At 59.8% G+C, this 18,756-nt stretch overlaps 1 protein-coding gene across 1 annotated transcript in view; it reads left to right on the forward strand.

Annotated features, from left to right (window-relative positions):
* The window catches only part of Per2 (period circadian clock 2), a gene marked incomplete at its 3' end in the record, with an annotated part of 37,465 nt that overhangs the window by 8,923 nt on the left and 9,786 nt on the right, over positions 1 to 18,756 (forward strand). Inside the window, 14 exon segments of the mRNA XM_005411189.2 lie at positions 2,657 to 2,778; positions 3,700 to 3,901; positions 8,060 to 8,111; positions 8,766 to 8,908; positions 10,217 to 10,295; positions 12,531 to 12,637; positions 13,072 to 13,225; positions 13,403 to 13,511; positions 14,196 to 14,321; positions 14,686 to 14,770; positions 15,629 to 15,791; positions 15,871 to 15,977; positions 16,723 to 16,887; positions 17,666 to 17,902. Of these exon segments, the coding sequence (XP_005411246.1) occupies positions 2,657 to 2,778; positions 3,700 to 3,901; positions 8,060 to 8,111; positions 8,766 to 8,908; positions 10,217 to 10,295; positions 12,531 to 12,637; positions 13,072 to 13,225; positions 13,403 to 13,511; positions 14,196 to 14,321; positions 14,686 to 14,770; positions 15,629 to 15,791; positions 15,871 to 15,977; positions 16,723 to 16,887; positions 17,666 to 17,902 (1,851 nt within the window).

Below are 18,756 nucleotides of genomic sequence, written 5' to 3' on the forward strand. Positions count from 1 at the left end.
GGGGCCGCACTGTTGTAGCTGCCTTGATGTCTGAATTGATGCAAAGCATTTACTTTCCATGGTCATTTTGATTTTGGGGAGGAGCCAGAAGTCACACAGTGCCAGATCTGGAGAATAAGGTGCACGAGGACACACTGTCCTATTTTACTTGGCAGGAATTGCCATAAACATTAGATTAGCAAGCAGTGGTCTAAAGATACAGCGAACGTTTAAAAACACATATTACAGTAGCAGGCCGTTGCCTCAAATCTCCCCCCTCGCTCTGAGCGCACGTATCCCATACCCCACTGCTCTTGGCAATGCTATCTTTTACTACATTATGGTTTCTTTTTTTAAAAAAGCTTAAACTTTCACTGCATCTTTCGATCGCTGTGGTGTCTACTCCACATGCATGCTGTGCTCCAGGATGCATCAGGCTGTGCCCAGGAGTGTGAGGCGTCCTGCAGGACGGTCAGTGTGGGCCTGAGTCCAGTAAGATCCTCACGTACGGCCCCTCAGGTGCAGTGGGCAGGCAGGGTGGAAGCACGGGCCACTCAGCTGAGGACCTGCCCACCTTTACCGCGAGAGGTGAAAGGGAGTGAGAAGCAGGCTCTTGCCAGATCTCAGGCTTTTGGATTCAGAAACTCGGCACTTCATTTCTTCTTTGCCTAGAGTCCTGTGAATTTCCACCCTATGGCCATTTCAGCCAGGAAAGGAGGAGGCAGGGCGGCGTGACGCTAGCCGTCAAACATGCAGTCCCGGGGCCTCCAAAGGGCAGCGCCTGCTCCCACGTGTGTGTGTCTGGACTTTGTATCAGAAGGCAGACTAGGAAAGGCTTTTAGAACTGGCCAGTGAAGAGCAAGATGAAAGCTCCTGCAGGGACAGGTGTAGAACTCACAGATGCAGTGCAGGATTCTGAACAGAGGCTGTGAGACGCAGCTCAGGGTGCAGGTACCCACCGTTTAGTAAACCTGCTGGCCCCCAGCACCTCTGAGGGGACCCCATCTTCCTCCTGCACTTGGCCTCCCACCAGTAGGGCGCAGACACGGCTGTGTCCAGCGAAAGCAGAGAGCTCTGTGCTGCAGCAGAGGAAGTTGGCACCTCAGGTAAAGCTGAGGCTGGTTCTGTCCACGGCTGGCTGTGCGGAGGCCTGGCCCCAGGAAGGGTAAGGCTCCTCCTGGTAGTCAGGGCAGGCAGGCAGCCCTCCACTTTTCCTGGCAGCCAACAGCTCACTGGAGCCAGTCTCTGGGTCTGGAGCCGGGTATCACTGTGCGGTGTGCTGGGTGTGCTCATTCATGACTGGGGCGGCTGCTCATCTCCCTACTGTCCATTTCATGAGATTCATTTGAAAAAACAGCCCTGGCTGCCAGTCAGAGCTGGTCAGACCTGAGGCGCTGCATGAGGCCCCGGGGGCCTGACTCTGCCTCCGGTGCTCTGTGGGGAACCCTGCACCTGATGGCTCTGTGAGCTTTCTGGAAGGAGCTGCCCGAGCAGCTGGCATCTTCGGTCCCAAGTGACTCTCTTGGTCAGGGGTGAAATTCTTGGGGTCTGCAGCTCCTCTAAAACCTAGGAGTTCTGCCAAATGTTGTGTGCACTGTCCCGCAGTTTACATCTGATTTGTACCTGGGCTCGGACATCCACCAGTTTCTGAAGGTGGAGAAGTCTCGCTCTGATGAGACCCAGCCGTGGTCCAAAGGCCTCACCACCACACCACGGGAACATACACTCCCTCGCTTGCTCCTCGGGGGCCCGGGTCAAACTCCAGACCACAGCCCTGGGTCCCATCCTCCTGGGGCCGCTGGCCGGTGGAGACGACAGCTAGCACCTGTCTGGAGTAGGGGCCACCAAGGTCCTTGAGCAGCGACACCCAGAGACCAGCTCGGTCACTCAGAGCCCTGCTGATGAGCCCAGGGTTGCAAGGGCCCAGAGCCTCTTTTCAGCTCCTTCCTTCAGATGTTGGGTCTGCGCCTTGCTCGGTGCTTTAAGCCCTGCTTGGTTCTGCTGGATGGAAGGGTCTGATAGGATCAGCCGGGGTCAGCTGAGGGCCCTGCCCCTGGTGCCATGTGGACACACAGTGTTACACCATGATTGCAGATCCTTCTGGGAAAGAACTCTGCACCTGTGTTACCTAAGTAGAGTGCTTACCATTTAAAAAACTTCAGAAACCCGGGCCTGGTGTTTCTGAAGGTTAGCGGGGAAGGTTCCCCGTGTCCACTCGTTAGCGTGCTCTGCAGCTCACTTCCTGAGGCCATCTGTGTCGGGGAGACACGGTCCACATCGGCCCTGTTCACTTGAGAGAGATGGAGCCCCGCCCACAGGAGTCAGGGACAGCAGCCCAGTCCCTTTCCTCGCTGGCTGCGGAGACACAACACCCAGCACCCACACCTTAAAGGAGAAGACGTCTATTTTAGCTCATGTTCCAGTCCATCAGGCTGGCTCCAAGGCAGGACAGCACAGCAGGGGGCCTGGCACACAGGAAACAGGAGCCAGGGACTGAGAGGAACCTTCCAGGCCCTGCCCCAGTGCCGCCTCTTCCAGCCAGGCCCCAAATCCAATCACTGGGCGAAGGTCCCCCCCATGAGGGCAGAGGTGCTGGGGGCCTCGCAGGTCGAAACCCCAGCAGACTGTGCCGCCCTCTGGGCTTCGGCTGCTGAGTGTGCGTGTGGTTTTCCCGCAGCTAACGAGGAGTACTACCAGCTGCTGATGTCCAGCGAGAGCCAGCCCTGCAGCGTGGACGTGCCCTCCTACACTGTGGAGCAGGTGGAGGGCGTCACCTCTGAGTACATGGGGAAGAACGCGGTGAGTTCTTCCTAAATGGGCCTAAATACTTGCGAGTATCCACGTTCTCTGGGTGAGGAGACAGACTTGGTGGCCATCCGCTTGTCCAGACCTCGTGGTCACGGTGGGCACTGAGATTAGAGACTGCAGGGCCCATTCTCTAAATGATGCGGGTGCTTGGCGGGCGAGTGCCGGTCCTCGCAGCCACTGCCGCAGGGCAGGAGCTCGGGTTCCAGGAAATGGTGCGTGGCCCCACAGATAGGAGGTGAGGCCAGGGTCTGGAGCGCCCTCAGGCTCTGGGCCGCTGCCTGTCTGTGTGACACTGTCCTCCTCACCCCTGGACAGCCTTGTCCACAGCTTGCGAGTATCCACGTTCTCTGGGTGAGGAGACAGACTTGGTGGCCATCCACTTGTCCAGACCTCGTGGTCACGGTGGGCACTGAGATTAGAGACTGCAGGGCCCACAGGTTTCTCGGTGAGGTCGGGACAGGAGGTTTCCAGGCACTCCGGCAGTGGGACCAGATCCAGCAGGGGCTGGGGTTGTGGCGAGAGTGGCCGCAGCACAGGCTCCTGGCCCTCCCCGTGTCCTTGCTCTAGTGTGACCAGGGGACGTCTGGCCCAGGGCCTGCAGACAGCCCCAGGTCCCTGAGAAAGCAGGGCTGGCAGAGGCCGGGGTGAGCAGCCAGGTAAGTGGGGGGCTGCCCTCCACTGCACTCAACCCCGAGACGACAGAGGTCAGGACACCAGGGCTCCTGATGCATTGCTTCAGATGCCGTCATGCTGCACCCCAATATCTGGAACAGGGAGAGTGGAGTTGTGCGTGTCAGGGCTGAGGCCAGGGCCCCAGAGACCCCTGAGCTTCTGTGGCCGCTCCTTCCGGTTTCCCCGCCTGCCTCGCCTTCCACCCACTCCGCAACACCTGAGTGCTATCCGCCTTTCCAGGACATGTTTGCTGTGGCTGTGTCCCTGGTTTCGGGGAAGATCCTGTACATCTCTAGCCAAGTGGCATCCATATTTCACTGCAAGCGGGACACCTTCAGCGACGCCAAGTTTGTGGAGTTCCTGGCGCCCCACGACGTCAGCGTGTTCCACAGCTCCACCACCCCCTGCAGGCTTCCGTCCTGGAGCGTGTGCGGCGGAGTCGGTGAGCCCGAGCCCCGCGTGTGCCTTGTGCTCAGAGGGAGGCGTTTCAGATAGGGTGGGGACCCGGAGCTGGTTCTCCACTCACTCTGCCAGGGACCAGCCCTGCTGTCAGAGGTGAAAGGTAAACAGTTGTTCATCTCTTCAGAGTAAATTTAGAGGGAAAAAAAAATAGCCTTTTTGTAAACTTCAGAGGTGAGATTTCAGGAAGTGTCCAGCACTTCAGAAACGAAGTTGTGAGGGAGCGGCACCTTGGACACACAGTAGGGGGAACCCAGGGCATCTGCTAGGTGCCCTGTCCCTTTGGCCACAGCAGTGTAAGGGACAGGTGTGGGACATTCCGGGTGACTTCTCGGGCTCATCACCTTTGGGGCAGCTCTGGGAGACCAGGTTGTGAAGTCCTCTGGGTGCAAGCCACCGACTTGCGGGGCAGTGCAGACTGCTCGTCTGTGCACTGGGTGGCACCTTCCCGGGACCTGCGCGGGCAGCGCCCACTGCCCCGTGCCCCTCATGTCCAGGCTTCGCTTCCCAGTCTCAGCAGTGAGCTGTTGTCTCCCACCCCTGGGCAGCTCTGGGCGTGGCCGCCTCCGGCCTCTGCCTGCTGCTGATGGGTCTTGCGCTCGTGCGTGCCACCTGCTATGGTTCAGCTATGACTTGGCCCCTTCTGAGACAGGTGACGTGGCCTTGGGGTGTTGAGGTGTGGCCTTGAGGGATTGGAGCCTTTCAACCGGGCCCAGTTCTCCCTCTCTCAGGACTGGATCAGAACCAAGGAGTGTGTCGTCCTAAAGCGAGGCTGCCCCTTGTGTGTCTCCTCTGCCCTGGGTGGGACCAGCGGCTGGACAGGTGCTGGTGTTGTGCCCTTGGACCTCCCGGCCTCCAGAACCGTACACTGGATGAGCCTAAACGCACTAAGGAATGAGGCCCAAGGCATGGGGCACTGGTGCAGCTCTCCTCACCACGGAGAAGCAGCTTTGGGGATGAGTAACTGGTGGTGGCTGGTGAGCTCTGAAGTGACTCTGGGACTGCCTGAGCCCTGGGGGCTCCTGGGGCGGGCTCAGGAGAAGATGGGGATGAGGAGGGCGGGAGCGCCTCCCAGAGCAGCGGCATCGACGAAAGTGTGCGTGGCAGAGGAGGACGTCATCCCGAGACCCAGGATAAAGCTGTAGTTGCGGTGAACTAGCAGGGACTCTGGCAAAATCTTGCTCATGCCTGGGCTGGTGAAAGGCGGAGCTCGTGTGAGGAACCGGGGTTCTGGTAGAAGAAATGCCCAAGCAACCCCGCACTGGCTTAGCTGCATGCGGTGAGACGGGCGAGGCCGGTGATGGAAAGAAAGGTTTCCACTCAAGGCAGAGCCGACGCTCGCGTGGTGCAGAGTGGAGCAGTGAGCGCGGAGGGGCGCAGGCGCCTTGGAGAACGGCTAAGAGAGCAGCTGCCGTCCATCTGCACAGCGGGGCGGAGGCTTCCGGGAGCCTCTGAGGCCGGGGGAGAAAAAGCTCACTACCTGGAGCACCTCGGGCCCTGCCCCTGCACCCGAGCTCAGCCCTTGTCACAGCTCTGCCCAGGGCTCCAGAGGGTGAGCCCCCACCCCCCTGCGGTGTGCAGCTGGTGCTGCGCCTCCAGGAGGTGTGGCTTCCTGCACTGCAACCAAAGAAGGTGTTGCAGGATCCCTCAGGCCCAGGCAGATAGATGCCTGCCATGGTGCAGCGCTGCCAGTCTCCCCTCAGTGCCTGCAGGAGGTAGGGCCACCAGTGTCGTCAAACACCACCTGTGAGAGCCATCGTGTGCAGCCCCAGCCTGTGAGCGCTGAATGTGGATGGAACCAGCAGAGCCCTGCTGGCCGGGTGGCCTGGACTGGGGGACCAGCAGGCCCCCGTGTCCAGGAGGTGGCGTGTGGCGTACAGGAGGACCCTGTGGCCTAAGGTGTGACATCGGCGCTCTAGGTTTCACGTGCTCGGGCCGGGCATGTCCCCTGGCACCTGCCCTGCTGCTGTACTGGCGTAGGGTGCGTGTTCAGCTTCACAGGCTCACAGATGGACCTTGGGATTTTGAGTTGGCGCTGGAACACGTGTAAACTAGGGCTGTGGTCTGAGGGGTTGCACTGGGTGTTCTGAGCAGGACTTGAGTTTTCTTGGACCGCGTAGGTGTGCGGCTTGTTGGGAGGGGGTCTTTAAGAGGTGGCTGAGTTGTCAGGAGGCATCAGCGCCCTTCTCACAGCGCTCTTCTCACTGTGCCGGGCCAAGTCCGTCCCGCGGGGCACCTGGCCAGCTTGAAGCGGGGCTGCCCCGTCATATCTTGGGCGTGCACTGTTGTGCCCAGCAGGCCCCGGCCCCGCACCTTGGACTTCGCACCTGAGAGCTGTGAGCCCAAGCAGACTTGGATTCTTCATAAACCACGGGTCTTGCCCAGCATGGTGGTGCACACCTGAAACCCCAGCACTGAAGGAGGCTGAAGCAGGAGGACCACCAGTGCAGGTCCCTCCTGAGAAACTTATTGTAAGCCTATCTCAAAAAAAAAAAAAAAGCTACAGTGTAGATCAGTGGTAGAGCACCCCAGGTTCAATTCCCAGTGCTCAGAAAAGAATAAAAGTGAGAAAAAACACCTCCTAGGCTCAGATGTTCAGTTAAATGAAGAAAAACAGTCCCGGGTGCCGTCCAAGCCAGGGGCCACCTGAGCTGGCGGCCTCCGTCCCAACTGCCCCCACTACGCCTTGCGGGCCCCTCTCCTGCCTCCTGGCCTTGGGTTCTTGCGGTTAAACCTTATGCCTTTTTCTTCTTCCCTGGCTTGGTTGGAAGACTTTGAGTCTCAGGGCTCCAATCCCCGCTGCCTCGACCAGCGCAGCCTTTCTGAGCAGGAGTGCGGAGGGCCTGTGAGGGTCAGACCGGTGGGGTCCTGGAGAGGAGAGGGGTGCGCCCGGCCGCCCAGCCTGTCCTGCGCCTCTGTGCGCTCACTGACCGGGGCAGCCAGCAGAAGGTCCCTCTGGAAGCCTGTGACACTTCTCTGCACCGGATGGCCACTCGTCCCTTCTGGGCTCCAACTATCGGAGCTGAAGGTGAACCGAGGATCCAGAGCTGCTGACCAGCCGGGGAGACGCAGAGCAAAGGGCAGGGCCAGAGCTGCCCGAGTCAAACTGGATGTGGTCAGAATCTTGGCCGAGCGCCACTCCTGGCCTGGGCACCTGGAATCATCGCCATTTCTCCTACAAGGCCTACCGGGGGTGGGGGCACTCACAGGCCAGGGACCACGAGCGCCAGCACCACTCCCATTCCACCAGCAGTGGGGGCCGGGCAGGATGCTGCCCTCTTCCCCACCAGCCTGGCAGCTGCACCCCATGAGCAGGCATCCCCGGCGACTGTGCGGTGTGTTGGGGGGCTGCCTCACAAAGAGGAGGCACACTCTATGGATTAGGGTGGTGCCCTCTCCTCCCCAAGGGCAACCCGGGCCGTCCGTCAGACCATGGGCATTTTCAGTGAGTTAGAGGGTGTAGGCACGGTCAGGCTGCTCAGCAGAAAGGTGTCGCTCTGCCAGTGGACTCACCATGGAAGGGGGTGACGCTGTCCCCCACCGCCACCATGGTGACATCCAAATCATAGTCTGAACGAAAGGGGCACCTGGGTGGATTCTCAGAGGCCTTGTCCCAGCTAGCCATTGCACGTCCCCTTCTTCAACTCGTAAGCGTGAATAAGCAGAGCCTAGGATTCCTTTTTTAAAATGTCTTCACACTCTCTTGAAACATCTCTCTCAGGTTGTTACTAAACATTTTAAATTTTAAAGTAAGTTAATATTTTTCAGAGTGCTGGTGCAAGCCTTGAGTTGTTTCTGTTCTAACTGAATACCCCCAAAATAGGTAGCTTGAGGTGCTCAGGGCTTTCTTTGTGTGCCCCAGGGGGAAGCACTAGTGGGCCTCCTGGGCCATTTCCAAAATGCTCCGCTCCTGGCTTTAATGCTCTAGCCCTGCATAGTGCAGTGTTCGGCATGCTGCTGCAGTATGTTTCACATAACAAGGAGTAGGCAGTGAAAGCTTTCTGACGTGGGGCTCCCCCGTGCCTGGCAAGGGAGCAGCTTCCCCAGCGTCCAGCCTGCTCCTCCTCCCGCAGAGAAGCGGAGTGGGCTGTCTATTCAGACCTGTTCCGACGGGTGGGTGACATGGGGCTGTTTCTTCCAGATTCCTTCACTCAGGAATGCATGGAGGAGAAGTCTTTCTTCTGCCGTGTCAGGTGAGTCTGGGTCCCCTGACCAAGAGCGCGGTGCCGGCTTCGCCCCACGGTGCCTGTGGAGGAGCCGAGGGTGCGTGTGTCCACTGCCCTCAGCCCTGTGCAGGCCCAGCAGGCCCAGCCCTGCAGTGACTGTGGAAACTCACTCTATCAGTGTGCTTCAAATGCACACAAGGTGCTAAGAGAAGAGCTGATGGTGGGCTCCCTGCTCCTTGTGGACAGTGGCACCCCAGGAACATGGCCAGGGAAGGTGTGCCCCGGGGCTGTGCACATGCAGCTTTTGGTTTGCTTGTGTTTCCGGTCAGAGTCCCACAGTTTCCCAGTAGGCTCTTGGTGCAGGACAGGGTGACCGGATGGGTATCCAGTCAGGAATGACCCTGGGCCAGTTCCTGGGGCTCAGGACCCCACAGCAGGGGCAGCTTCCCTGGTCCAAGTGCACGTCGTTCAGGAGACCTCCTCCTGGCCAGGCATGGACGCTTCCCTGTGCTGGTCCGAAGGACTGGGCCCAGGCATGGGGTGGGCCAGCAACACAGGCCCAGGTGCTCGCCACCTCCCATGTGCCCTGGGTGCCACGAGGAGCTGCCCAGGACAGTGGCCGAGCAGCAGCCGAGGACTGGCTCTCCGTGGGACTCCAACCTCCGCCCTCCTTGCCCACAGTGTCGGTAAGAACCATGAGGATGAGATCTGCTACCAGCCGTTCCGCATGACGCCCTACCTGGTCAAGGTGCAGGAGCCGCTGGGAGCCGAGAGCCAGCTGTGCTGTCTGCTGCTGGCGGAGAAGGTGCACTCAGGCTACGAGGGTAAGCCCTGCCCTTGGCCACGCTTGGGCCACTGGGACAGCAGGGCTGTCCACCTGCCTCGCCCCGTGAGCGCTGGCCTCCATCCTCCCTGAGCTCAGCGCACGCCCTTCGCATCCCCACTGGGCAGGCAAAAGTGACACCAGGGTCTCACTGCGGCCCTCCCCTGGCCGCTTTCCTTTTGTCTGCAGAATGAGAGCAGTCCTGGCGCCTCTCTCGTCTAGGTGCCCTGGGCTTTTCGGCCCCTGAGATACAAAGTGCTGGCGACCTCCTTCCACTGCCCCGCCATCCCCTGGGTTTTTCTTCCTGCCCACCCACACTAGCTTCCCGGTGATCCCAGGAGTGCAGTGTGATCTCGCCCCAGCCTTCACCCTGTCCGCTCCTCTGCCCATGCTCGCTGTAGCTTGGCCTTCCGCCCGAAACAGGTGCAGGTCCTTCCCTCACAGCCCAGAGGACCCGTAGTGCTGGGCCCCTATGTGGCATCATTCTGTGATTCTCAAGCTACCGTGCTGTGACACTGCAGTGGTTGGATCTGCCGCAGTCGTGGCCCCGTGATCCAGGGACCCGGCCTCTCTGGGAGCAGGTTTAGGAGGAGCCCCCATAGCCTGGGTCACTGGGCTGCCCATGCCCCTGAGAGGCCAACAACGATTCCCACAAAGCACTCTCGCCAGGGAAAGAAAAGCGTTTCAAAGCGAGCGCGTGGTTTTCTTCCCCGTGCCCAGGGAGGCCTGGTGTGGAGCACTCCCTCTCAACACGCAGTAAGAGTTCAGAGAAGCCCGGTGTGGAGCACTCCCTCTGAGCACGCAGTAAGGGTTTAGAGGGACCTCCTAGATTTCAACATGTTACTCCCCCAAGTGACCAGTCTCCAAGAATAAGAGACTTTGGAGTTCCGCAGCTGAAGACATTTGTGGATAGATGACTTACTTTATCGAATTACGCTGTCACTTTTGCTGAGCTGCCTTAGAACTGAAGTTCTGCACCGCAGCGGCACTTGCTGAGGACTCTTGAGTCCAAATGTGCACTCCCGCTTCACATTAAAACACTGAACGTGGTCAGCACGCACAGCGTTGCTGAGAAGACCCCGCACGGCCCCGTGGTCCCGTGAACGTGGGGGTCCTGCTGAGCAGGCTAGCTGTGGAGCAGGGGCACCGTGGTGGGGGTCATGGCCTCCGTCTGCCCTGCCCTGCCGGCAGTGGGCTCAGCGCCCGAGCTCCATCGCCGCCTGTTGCCCTGAAACCGTCTGGAGTTTTCTAGAGAGTGTAACATAACTACTTCTGAGAATCCGAAGTGTGCAAAATTCTGTTCTTTCAGCCCCGAGGATTCCTCCTGAGAAGAGAATTTTTACAACGACACACACGCCGAATTGCTTGTTCCAGGACGTGGATGAGAGGTGAGTGGTGTCGCACGCCCGTGGCCCAGCCCCTCCTGCTGCATGTCTTGGGATCTTTACACGGGCAGGTCGCTCGAGACGCCCTTGGTAGTTACTTAGTAACAGCTAAATAAACCTCAGAGGGCTGTTTGGACTTACAGCAGGGTGGCGTGTGCATTTCACCTACATAATAGGCAGAAATACTGACTATATGGACCCTGTGCCGCATTCTGCATAGCCAGTGGCGGCTGTGTATACGATGATGGTCCCAAAATGAGTTTTTTAAGTTTTTACTTTTACTAGTACATATTTGCAGTACATGATTACATTCAACATGGGGAATTGTACGTGGGCATGACTCGTCTCAGTTCTTTCATGATGGAGCAAACAAATTCCGGTCACCAAGGGAAGACATAGCTGCTGTGAGGGTGTGACACAAGGAAGTGCGGTGATTGTGGTAATGCTGGTGTAAGCAAACCCACTGCACTCCCAGTCCTGCAAAAGTATAACACACACAGTGCATAATACTTGCTAATGACGGTAAGCAGGTATGCTACCGGTTTATGTAGTCATGCTACTCTTATCACTACTTGATAGTGTGCTCCTTTTACTTATTATGTTGAGTGTAGCTGAGCAGACCTGCAATCCCAATGTTCTGGGAGCCCGAGGCAGGAGGATCTCAAGTTTAGGCCCAGCCTGGGCAGCTTCCTGAGACCCTGTCTCAAAAATAAAAAAGGACTAGAGATGTAGCCTTCGGTTAAAGTTCCGGGTCCAACCTCTGGTACACACACACACACACACACACACACACACACACACACACGCGCACACACACACACACACGGTGTCAGTGGGGGTTTCCAGAAAGCCTGTGCTCATGGTCTGAGACAGAAGGGGTAGGGCACCCAGGGCCCACATCAGGGTCGAAGCTGCAGCCGCCTAGCAGGGTCTCACAGGGCCTTCCAGCTTGCGTGCCAGTTGTGCCCCCTTGAGAGCCTCTCCAGCTCCTCCTCAGAGGTGTGAAAACGTGAAGCCCCACAGCTGCTGCAGGGACAGAGGGGTGTCCTTGGGAAGCAGCACAGGCAGGGCCAAAAGGGACCAGCACCCTGGGCCTCCTAAAATAGGCCAGGTCCCCTCCTCGATGCTTGGAGGCTCCGGGCTTCCCTCTGTCTGCACTGAGCCAGGCCACCTGCCTGTGAGGACTCCGTGCTCTGCCAGCAGCCGGGCGGCCGTGCCCTCTGGCCTGGCTGGCTCGGGAGTGTTCTGCAGAGCCACCTTGGAGAAGTTCTGTGGAGAGTTTCCGGGTGTGGCCCTCGCCTGCCCTGCCTGAGCACCAGGACCAGGGTGGAGTCAGGAGCTGCGCTGGCCAGTGTTCCCAGGAGTTTTATTCTTCTGGAGTCTTCCCGGGGCCTGTGGTCTCCTGCCTCGTCCTGGGCCCCTCCTCGCCCCTCCTCTTTCTCCTCCTCCCCCGCCTTCCTCCCCTCCTGCTCCTCCAGGCGGACTGTGACCTGGGAGGGTGCCAGGGACATTGTGTCCTCCCTGCCTGAGGCAAGCACAGGAGTGAGAGGAGGAAGTCAGGGTGACACCAGGCCCACAAGCCAGTTCTGCACCACCGGGAAGGAAGACTCAGCAGGGTGTCCTTGCGTGGCAGAGGAAGAGCGGGGGAAACAGCTGCAGGAGGCCCGGCGCGCTGAGGCCCTGTGGAGGGGCTGTTCCCTAGCCACGCACCCACTTGAGGGACGCGGGCCCCAGAAGCAGCTGAGCACTGGAGAAGGCCTGAGCCGCCACACCAAGGCCCTGGCGACCTCCTTCACCAGCCGGGCTGGAGGACTAGGCGAGGCCACCCCAGCAACAAGACTTCCTGAGTTGGACCCACCTGGAGAGGGCCTTCAGGGCAGAGTCAGTTAGATAGCAGGCCACGTGTGGCCGGCCTGATGGAGGATGCGAGAGAAGAGAAAAGACCTTACGAAGAGAAGTCCAAAAATGTTCCACAATTGGTTCGGCAGGAGATTCATTCAAGCCACAGCGTGCAGGCCAGAGGAGGAGAACCTCCTGCGTACGTGGCACAGGCGCACGTGGACCCTGCGTCCTGTGGCTTTGGGATTCAAACTACTGGCTTTCCCTTCCTTGGCGCCCATATCCAGACCTTGGGGAACCTGGAGGCAGTCAGCTCCCGGAGGCGGCCTGCTCAGCCATCTCTCTGGCAGTTGTCCTCCAGAGTGTCCCCCACTCAGCTCGGGTCCCCTTGCCTTGCAGGGCGGTCCCCCTCCTGGGCTACTTACCTCAAGACCTGATTGAGACGCCCGTGCTGGTGCAGCTGCACCCCAGCGACAGGCCCCTGATGCTCGCCATCCACCGAAAGAGTAGGTCGCGCTCCCCTGCGTGCTCCTGGGGCTCCTCCCTGCTGCTACACAAGCTCAGAAGAGTTAGATAGCTGAGGACACGGGCAAGGGGGATGCCCTGCTCCCCACCTGAGTCCCAGCACCTCATCTGTAGAGAGAGGAGAGCTCATGTGGGGTCCCTGTGGCCGGACGTCCCAGGTCTCAGGCGTGTGGCCTTTATTCTTGGCTTCAGTGATGGGAGGGGGACATCGTTCAGCAGTGGCTAGGAAGCACCGGCCAGCCAGGGGAGGGGACGACGCATGTCACCACCAAGGCCAGCCCTCAGACGCAGTGGCACAGGAAACCATCCTTGTTGCAGTCAAGAGCCAAAGCAGGGCTGGAGGAGTGCTCATGCCCTGAGGTTACCTGTGATTCCCGGGCTCCCCTCCCGCCCTAACAAGGATTCTCGCCTCCAGTCCTGCAGTCCAGCGGGCAGCCTTTTGACTATTCCCCCATCCGCTTCCGCGCCCGGAACGGGGAGTACATCACACTGGACACCAGCTGGTCCAGCTTCGTCAACCCCTGGAGCCGCAAGATCTCCTTCATCATCGGGAGGCACAAAGTCAGGGTGTGAGTGTCCCCTGCGCTGCACTCCCAAATCCTGGCCACCCACCCGTGAGGGAGCAGGAGAGGACGTGGTTACCTGGCCCAGGTGGGAGGAGGTGGGGCTCGGAGATCAGGCGCAGTGTGGGTGTCGTGCCGAGGGGCCCGTGGGCCCTTCCAACAGGATGCGTTGAAACCACTCAGGGGCCCTTTGAATGAGGACGTGTTCGCGGCGCCCCCGTGTGCGGAGGAGAAGGTCCTGCACCCCAGCATCCAGGAGCTCACAGAGCAGATCCACCGGCTGCTGCTGCAGGTGGGTGGGTACCTGCACCCTCCCTGCCTCGCTGCCACCCTGGGGCCCGTGTGCCCTGGTTGTGGAGTGCCCACTCAGATGACTCACCCATCTTTCCTGGACGTCCCTGAGGGCCAGGTTGGGCACAGTCTCTGCTGCCGAGGTCTCCACACACACCCTTGAGCTTTTCCCAGCCTTGCCACCGAGCATCTGTGTAGGAGCCAGCAGCCAGAGGGAGGAGGACCCCAGACCCAGACCAGCTCCAGCCTGGCCTCTCGGTGCACACGACCCTCATGGTGGAGGCACAGCTTAGCCAGAAGGCCAGGCGCCGGCAGCGGGGCATGCAGAACGTTGCCATTCAGAAAGAGCAGTATGGCATTGTTGGCACCACCACGGAGATGCCTGGGCCTCTGCTGGAGGCCACAGAGCCTAGCAGTGCCTGTGTGAAGTTTTGGTTTTGAAACCCACTAGAACTGTGGCTGGCCACAGGTGTGTGCTGATGGGTAGGTTGAGCAAATCCTCATTGAGGGTGTCTCCTCAACTGGACACCTCAGGTAGAGGCCAGGAGTCTGCCCTGTAGCCCGACCCTGGAGTAGAGGGCAGGAGGTCTCCCTGTGCCACCTTACATAGGCGCTGCCCTCTCTGCAACGCCTTTGGGGAGGACGCGGTGCCCACGTGTCCATACACTGTGTCTGTTCTCCGCAGCCTGTGCCCCACAGCGGCTCCAGTGGCTATGGGAGCCTGGGCAGCAACGGGTCCCACGAGCACCTCATGAGCCAGACCTCGTCCAGTGACAGCAACGGCCAGGAGGAGGCCCGGCACCGGAGAGCCGTATGTCCCTTTCTGTCCTTGCCGCCCCAACAGCCGGGATGATCCCTTGAGGGCTGTGTTGGAATGCTTTCAAGCTGCTCGAACCTACGGTTATGCATTTGGAGGAAAATATTTTCAGGGCAGGCAACACAAGCAGAAGTGAAGATTTACGCGGAGGTAGAAAGAAGAAACCTCTGGCGCCATTTCGCTGCTAAGCCTCAGGGTCGTCGCCTAAGCCCTGCCTAGCTCAGCATCTCTGATGGGTCGCTCAGATCTACCGAGCCTTCTCTATGTCGCTGGGATGATTCCAGCCCTGCGCCCACTGGGGACAGACGGGAAGCGGTCTCCTAGAATGAATAACATGTTTGTTTTGTTTCTCTTCAAGGAGATTTGTAAAAATGGTAACAAGACCAAAACCAAAAGTCAATTTTCCCATGAATCTGGAAAACAAAAGAAAAAATCAATTACAGGTAAAAAACACGTATATATCAATGTCCTTCCCAGTAGGCTAGTTTGGTGGAGAGAAGGGGTAGTGGTTTAGGGCTCACCAAAGGGCAGCGAGGTAGCCTCCTGGGTGTGCCCATGTCCTGGGTGTGCTAGCAGAGGAGCAGGGGCATCAGGGACTGGCATCTGTCATCTGTGGACCTGTGGAAAGGTGGGTCTGTGCATCTCTGCCCCAGGTCGTGCTGCTGAGTGTGCTCGGCTCACTCTCCTGCTCGCCAGTGTGAGCAGCTCTGCCCTCACACTTAGCTCTTGCACACACGCGGGCGTGCATGTGTGCGCACAGTGTCTCTGCAGTCAGTTCTGCCGTCTGCAGTTCTCAAAACCAGCCCTGCCTGCACCGAAAAGTATGGTGCTGTGCTGGGCCCTGGGGACACGGCGCCCTGCTTGCAGGCTGCAGGGCAGCAGGCAGGTGGTATCCATGGTGGGGACAGCCCAGAAGCTGCAGCATGCAGCCCAGGTGGCTGTCGCAGTATAAGCCTTCCTGCAAAGGTTCTGTGTGAAAATGCAGCATAAGCCCCCTGGGATCTTGTTGGCCCCTAAATTTAGAGTTCATCCAAGGCCTGGCCTTTCCCTTTCTAAGCCCTGAACCCCAGAGAGAAGCAGGCCTGGCCAGGCGTGGCTCCTCTGAGCTCCCTCTGCAGGGCAGCCTGGTGTTCGCTGCCCTGGCTCCTAGGTGCCCAGCTGTCACTGCTCGTGCAGTCTGTGTGCGCACACTCTGTCCCGGCCTTGCCACTGGTTGAAGTAAACACTTCGTGAGCACAGTGTGCCTCTGGAAGCAGGTATTCAATGAAAGAACTGTTGTGTTGTGTTGTTTTGTTTTTCAGAAATGCAAAGTAGTGCCCTGGCTCAGGTGAAAGCTGTGCCTGTTGCAGAGAAGGACAGCTCGGGGACCAGCTTGCTCAAGGCCGGTTTCCCCGATGAGCTGGCTTGCAAGGACCAGCCTGCCTGCTCCTATCAGCAGATCAGCTGTCTGGACGGTGTCATCAGGTACCAAGCCACTTCCCACCTTCCCCGCTGGGGGGTGCTGCCCACAGCTCCCGCCTGCTGAAGACTGCCCTGCATACAGGTACTTGGAGAGTTGCAGTGAGGCCTCGACCCTGAAGAGGAAGTGCGAGTTCCCTGCAAACATCCCGTCCCGAAAGGCCACAGTCAGCCCCGGGCTGCACGCCGGAGGTACCCTGCCTGCTCTGAGCTGTCCAGCAAGCTTGCTGCCCCGCCAGGGGTCACATCCCAATTTAAAGCCTATGCCTTCCCTCCCGTACTGGTCCCACCAGTTCACGGGTACAGAATAAGGCTGTCACTATTTTTAAAAAGATCAAAGTAGCTTGGGGTCAGCAGCATTTTACAAGCTAGAAGTCAGGTTCCTGGAACACTGGGCATTGGAACAGGAATCTGTTCCGGCTGCAGGAGGCCCGGGGACACCTGAGCCCACTGCCGTAGCCGTGCGGCTCTGCATTGTCGCCCAAGGGCAGCCCCGTGCCTGTGTGTCAGCATGCCCCTGGGTCAGGTGAACGCCCTGGGCTGTGTTGCCGGCGTCACCCACAATCCCGCCGAACAGCGCACGAGAGACTGGGAGTCATGTACAGAGAGGCACACTGCTTGCTGTTACTGCCACCTCTTGCTTGTGGGAGAAGTCCCTTGCTGCAGGCCACCAGGGGGCTGTGGGTGCAGACAGCCCCCAGCCGCCCAGCTGCTGTGCCCCACTCGGGACTTGGGGCCTAAGTGCGAAATTGTTCCTGCTTTAGAGTTCCCTTCACCGCGTTTGTCCTGCGCACAGGCCAGGCCCAAGTGTCCAGGGGTGGGGGCTGCGGCCCGGCATGGGGCCTGCGTGGGGGCCTGCGTGGGGACCCGCACCTCGTTCCGCAGCTGAACAGTTTGTCCTGACGCTGTCCGGGTGTGCTCCCACCCTCTCCCACAGAGGCAACGGCACCCTCCAAGGTGAGCAGCCATGCGGAAGTGAGCGCCCGCCTAAGCTCACTGGCGCTGCCCGGCAAGGCTGAGAGCGTGGTGTCCCTCACCAGCCAGTGCAGTTACAGCAGCACGATCGTCCACGTCGGGGACAAAAAGCCGCAGCCAGAACTAGGTATGCGGCAGGTTCCTGTGAGTGTCGGGGGAGAGCCGATCTTATAAGTAACGATGAGACGCTTCACTGCCATCTTAAACTTTCAGCTACGCTTCTCAGAGGAGCCCTGCTGTAACCCAGGAGGAGGGCCCTGGAAACCCCATTTCCCAGAATGCAGGGGGTGCCGCCAGCGGGGGCCCAGCACGCCTGCCCCTCGGCAGTGCGGTGACAGCACTGGGACCCAGTCCCCCTCCTGGCACCCCGGGTGGGCCAGGGCCTGCCTTCCGCCCCGCCTTTGCTCCTGGTGACAGACGGGAGCCAGTGCGGGTCTTGATGAGACTTCCGGCCCCGGGCATTCTCAGCTGAGTGTCCTGCTCCTCAGGAAACTCGGGAAAACGCACCTTGAATGTGGGCCTTGCCGGGAGAGGAGCTGAGAAGGAGCACGGTGCCTGTCAGAGGTTCTGTCCCCACTCGGGCACAGCGGCCCCCTGCCCCGCCCCGTGCGCCCCCGTAGGCCATGTGGTCACAGCCGCCACCAGGCCTGGTCCCGAGTCCAGACAGACCAGCCCCGACCCTGCTGTCTGTTCTCGGTGCCAAGGCCAGCCTGGGCATCTCCCTGAGCCCACTTGCTGAGAAGGTTCTGAGTCCTGAGCATGGGGGCCGGGCTCTGCTCTCGCCCCTTACTGTGAGCTTCCTCAGGAAGCCAGAGGAAGGCCCACTCCCTCCTCTGTGAGCACCTGATCTATGCCGTCCGTGAGCGCAGGGTGGGTGACCGCGAAGGGGTGCTTTCTTCTCACAGAGACGGTGGAGGACACGGCCAGCGGGCCTGAGTCCCTGGACTGCCTTCCGGGTGCCCTCGGCCAGGAGAAGGGGCCTCTGCAGAAGCTGGGCCTCACCAAGGAGGTGCTGGCCTCGCACACGCAGAAGGAGGAGCAGAGCTTCCTGCAGAAGTTCCGGGAGGTGCGGCGGCTGGACATCCTGCAGGCCCACTGCCAGTACCTGCAGGAGAGGTCTCGGGGGCAGCTGAGCGAGCGTGGTGAGTGGTGGCGTCAATCCAGCTAGGGATTCCAGAGCATTTTTCTGGACGGTCTGAGTCCAGCTGGTCTTAGGACCCAACATGTCCCCAGCCCGGACGAGTCTGTGCATCACGTAGCCCTTGGTGACACGTAGCCCTTGGCTGATTCTGTAGGGCCTTGTAGCCTGAGGACTTTTCAGGGATGCAACCTCTTGTCCCCAAGGGAATGGCGCTGTGAAAAGGACACAGTCTCAGGCCAGCCCTGGAGAATGCCCGTCGGCCGTAGCCGGGCTGCCTCACCTTCCTCGCTGGGGAACTTCCTGAGGGCGGGGACCCCACCTGGCCTCCAGACAGGACCCTGGGAGAAGCAGCATGTTCCGCCTGAAGGCATGAACACGGTGCTGGCGGGCAGTTTGTCAGGAGACCCCGGAGGACTCAGGGAGCAAGGCCTGCCCTTCTCCCCAGCCGGGCTGGCCGCAAGCCAGCACTGCAGACCCCAGAGGTGCACAAAGGTACCTTTCAGGCCAGAAGCCTGTGGGTGCTTGAAGTTAAGGAGTGAACCAAAATAATCCACCTTCTCTACCTGCTTTCTGATCCAAGAGCCTTATCCCAGCCACCTGCAAGGCCCAGGCTGTGACTCCCACCTCCCGCCAACACCCCATGGATGGGCCCCTGCCCCTGCCCCTGCCCCAGGCTCCTGCCGGGACCCCACACAGGTGGCTGCCTGGCCAGAGATGCCACTTCCTCCCTCAGCTCTCGGCTCACAATCAGTGAGCCCAGGGCACACCCAGACCACACCCCCTGGGCCTCGAGCCGACACCGAGGGAACATCCGCGAGGTGCAGAGGAGCTGCAGCCTCCTGAAGGGCTACATCT

Source organism: Chinchilla lanigera, unplaced genomic scaffold (genome assembly GCF_000276665.1).
Source record: "Chinchilla lanigera isolate Chin_1 unplaced genomic scaffold, ChiLan1.0 scaffold00141, whole genome shotgun sequence".
Classification (NCBI taxonomy): Eukaryota; Metazoa; Chordata; class Mammalia; order Rodentia; family Chinchillidae; genus Chinchilla; species Chinchilla lanigera.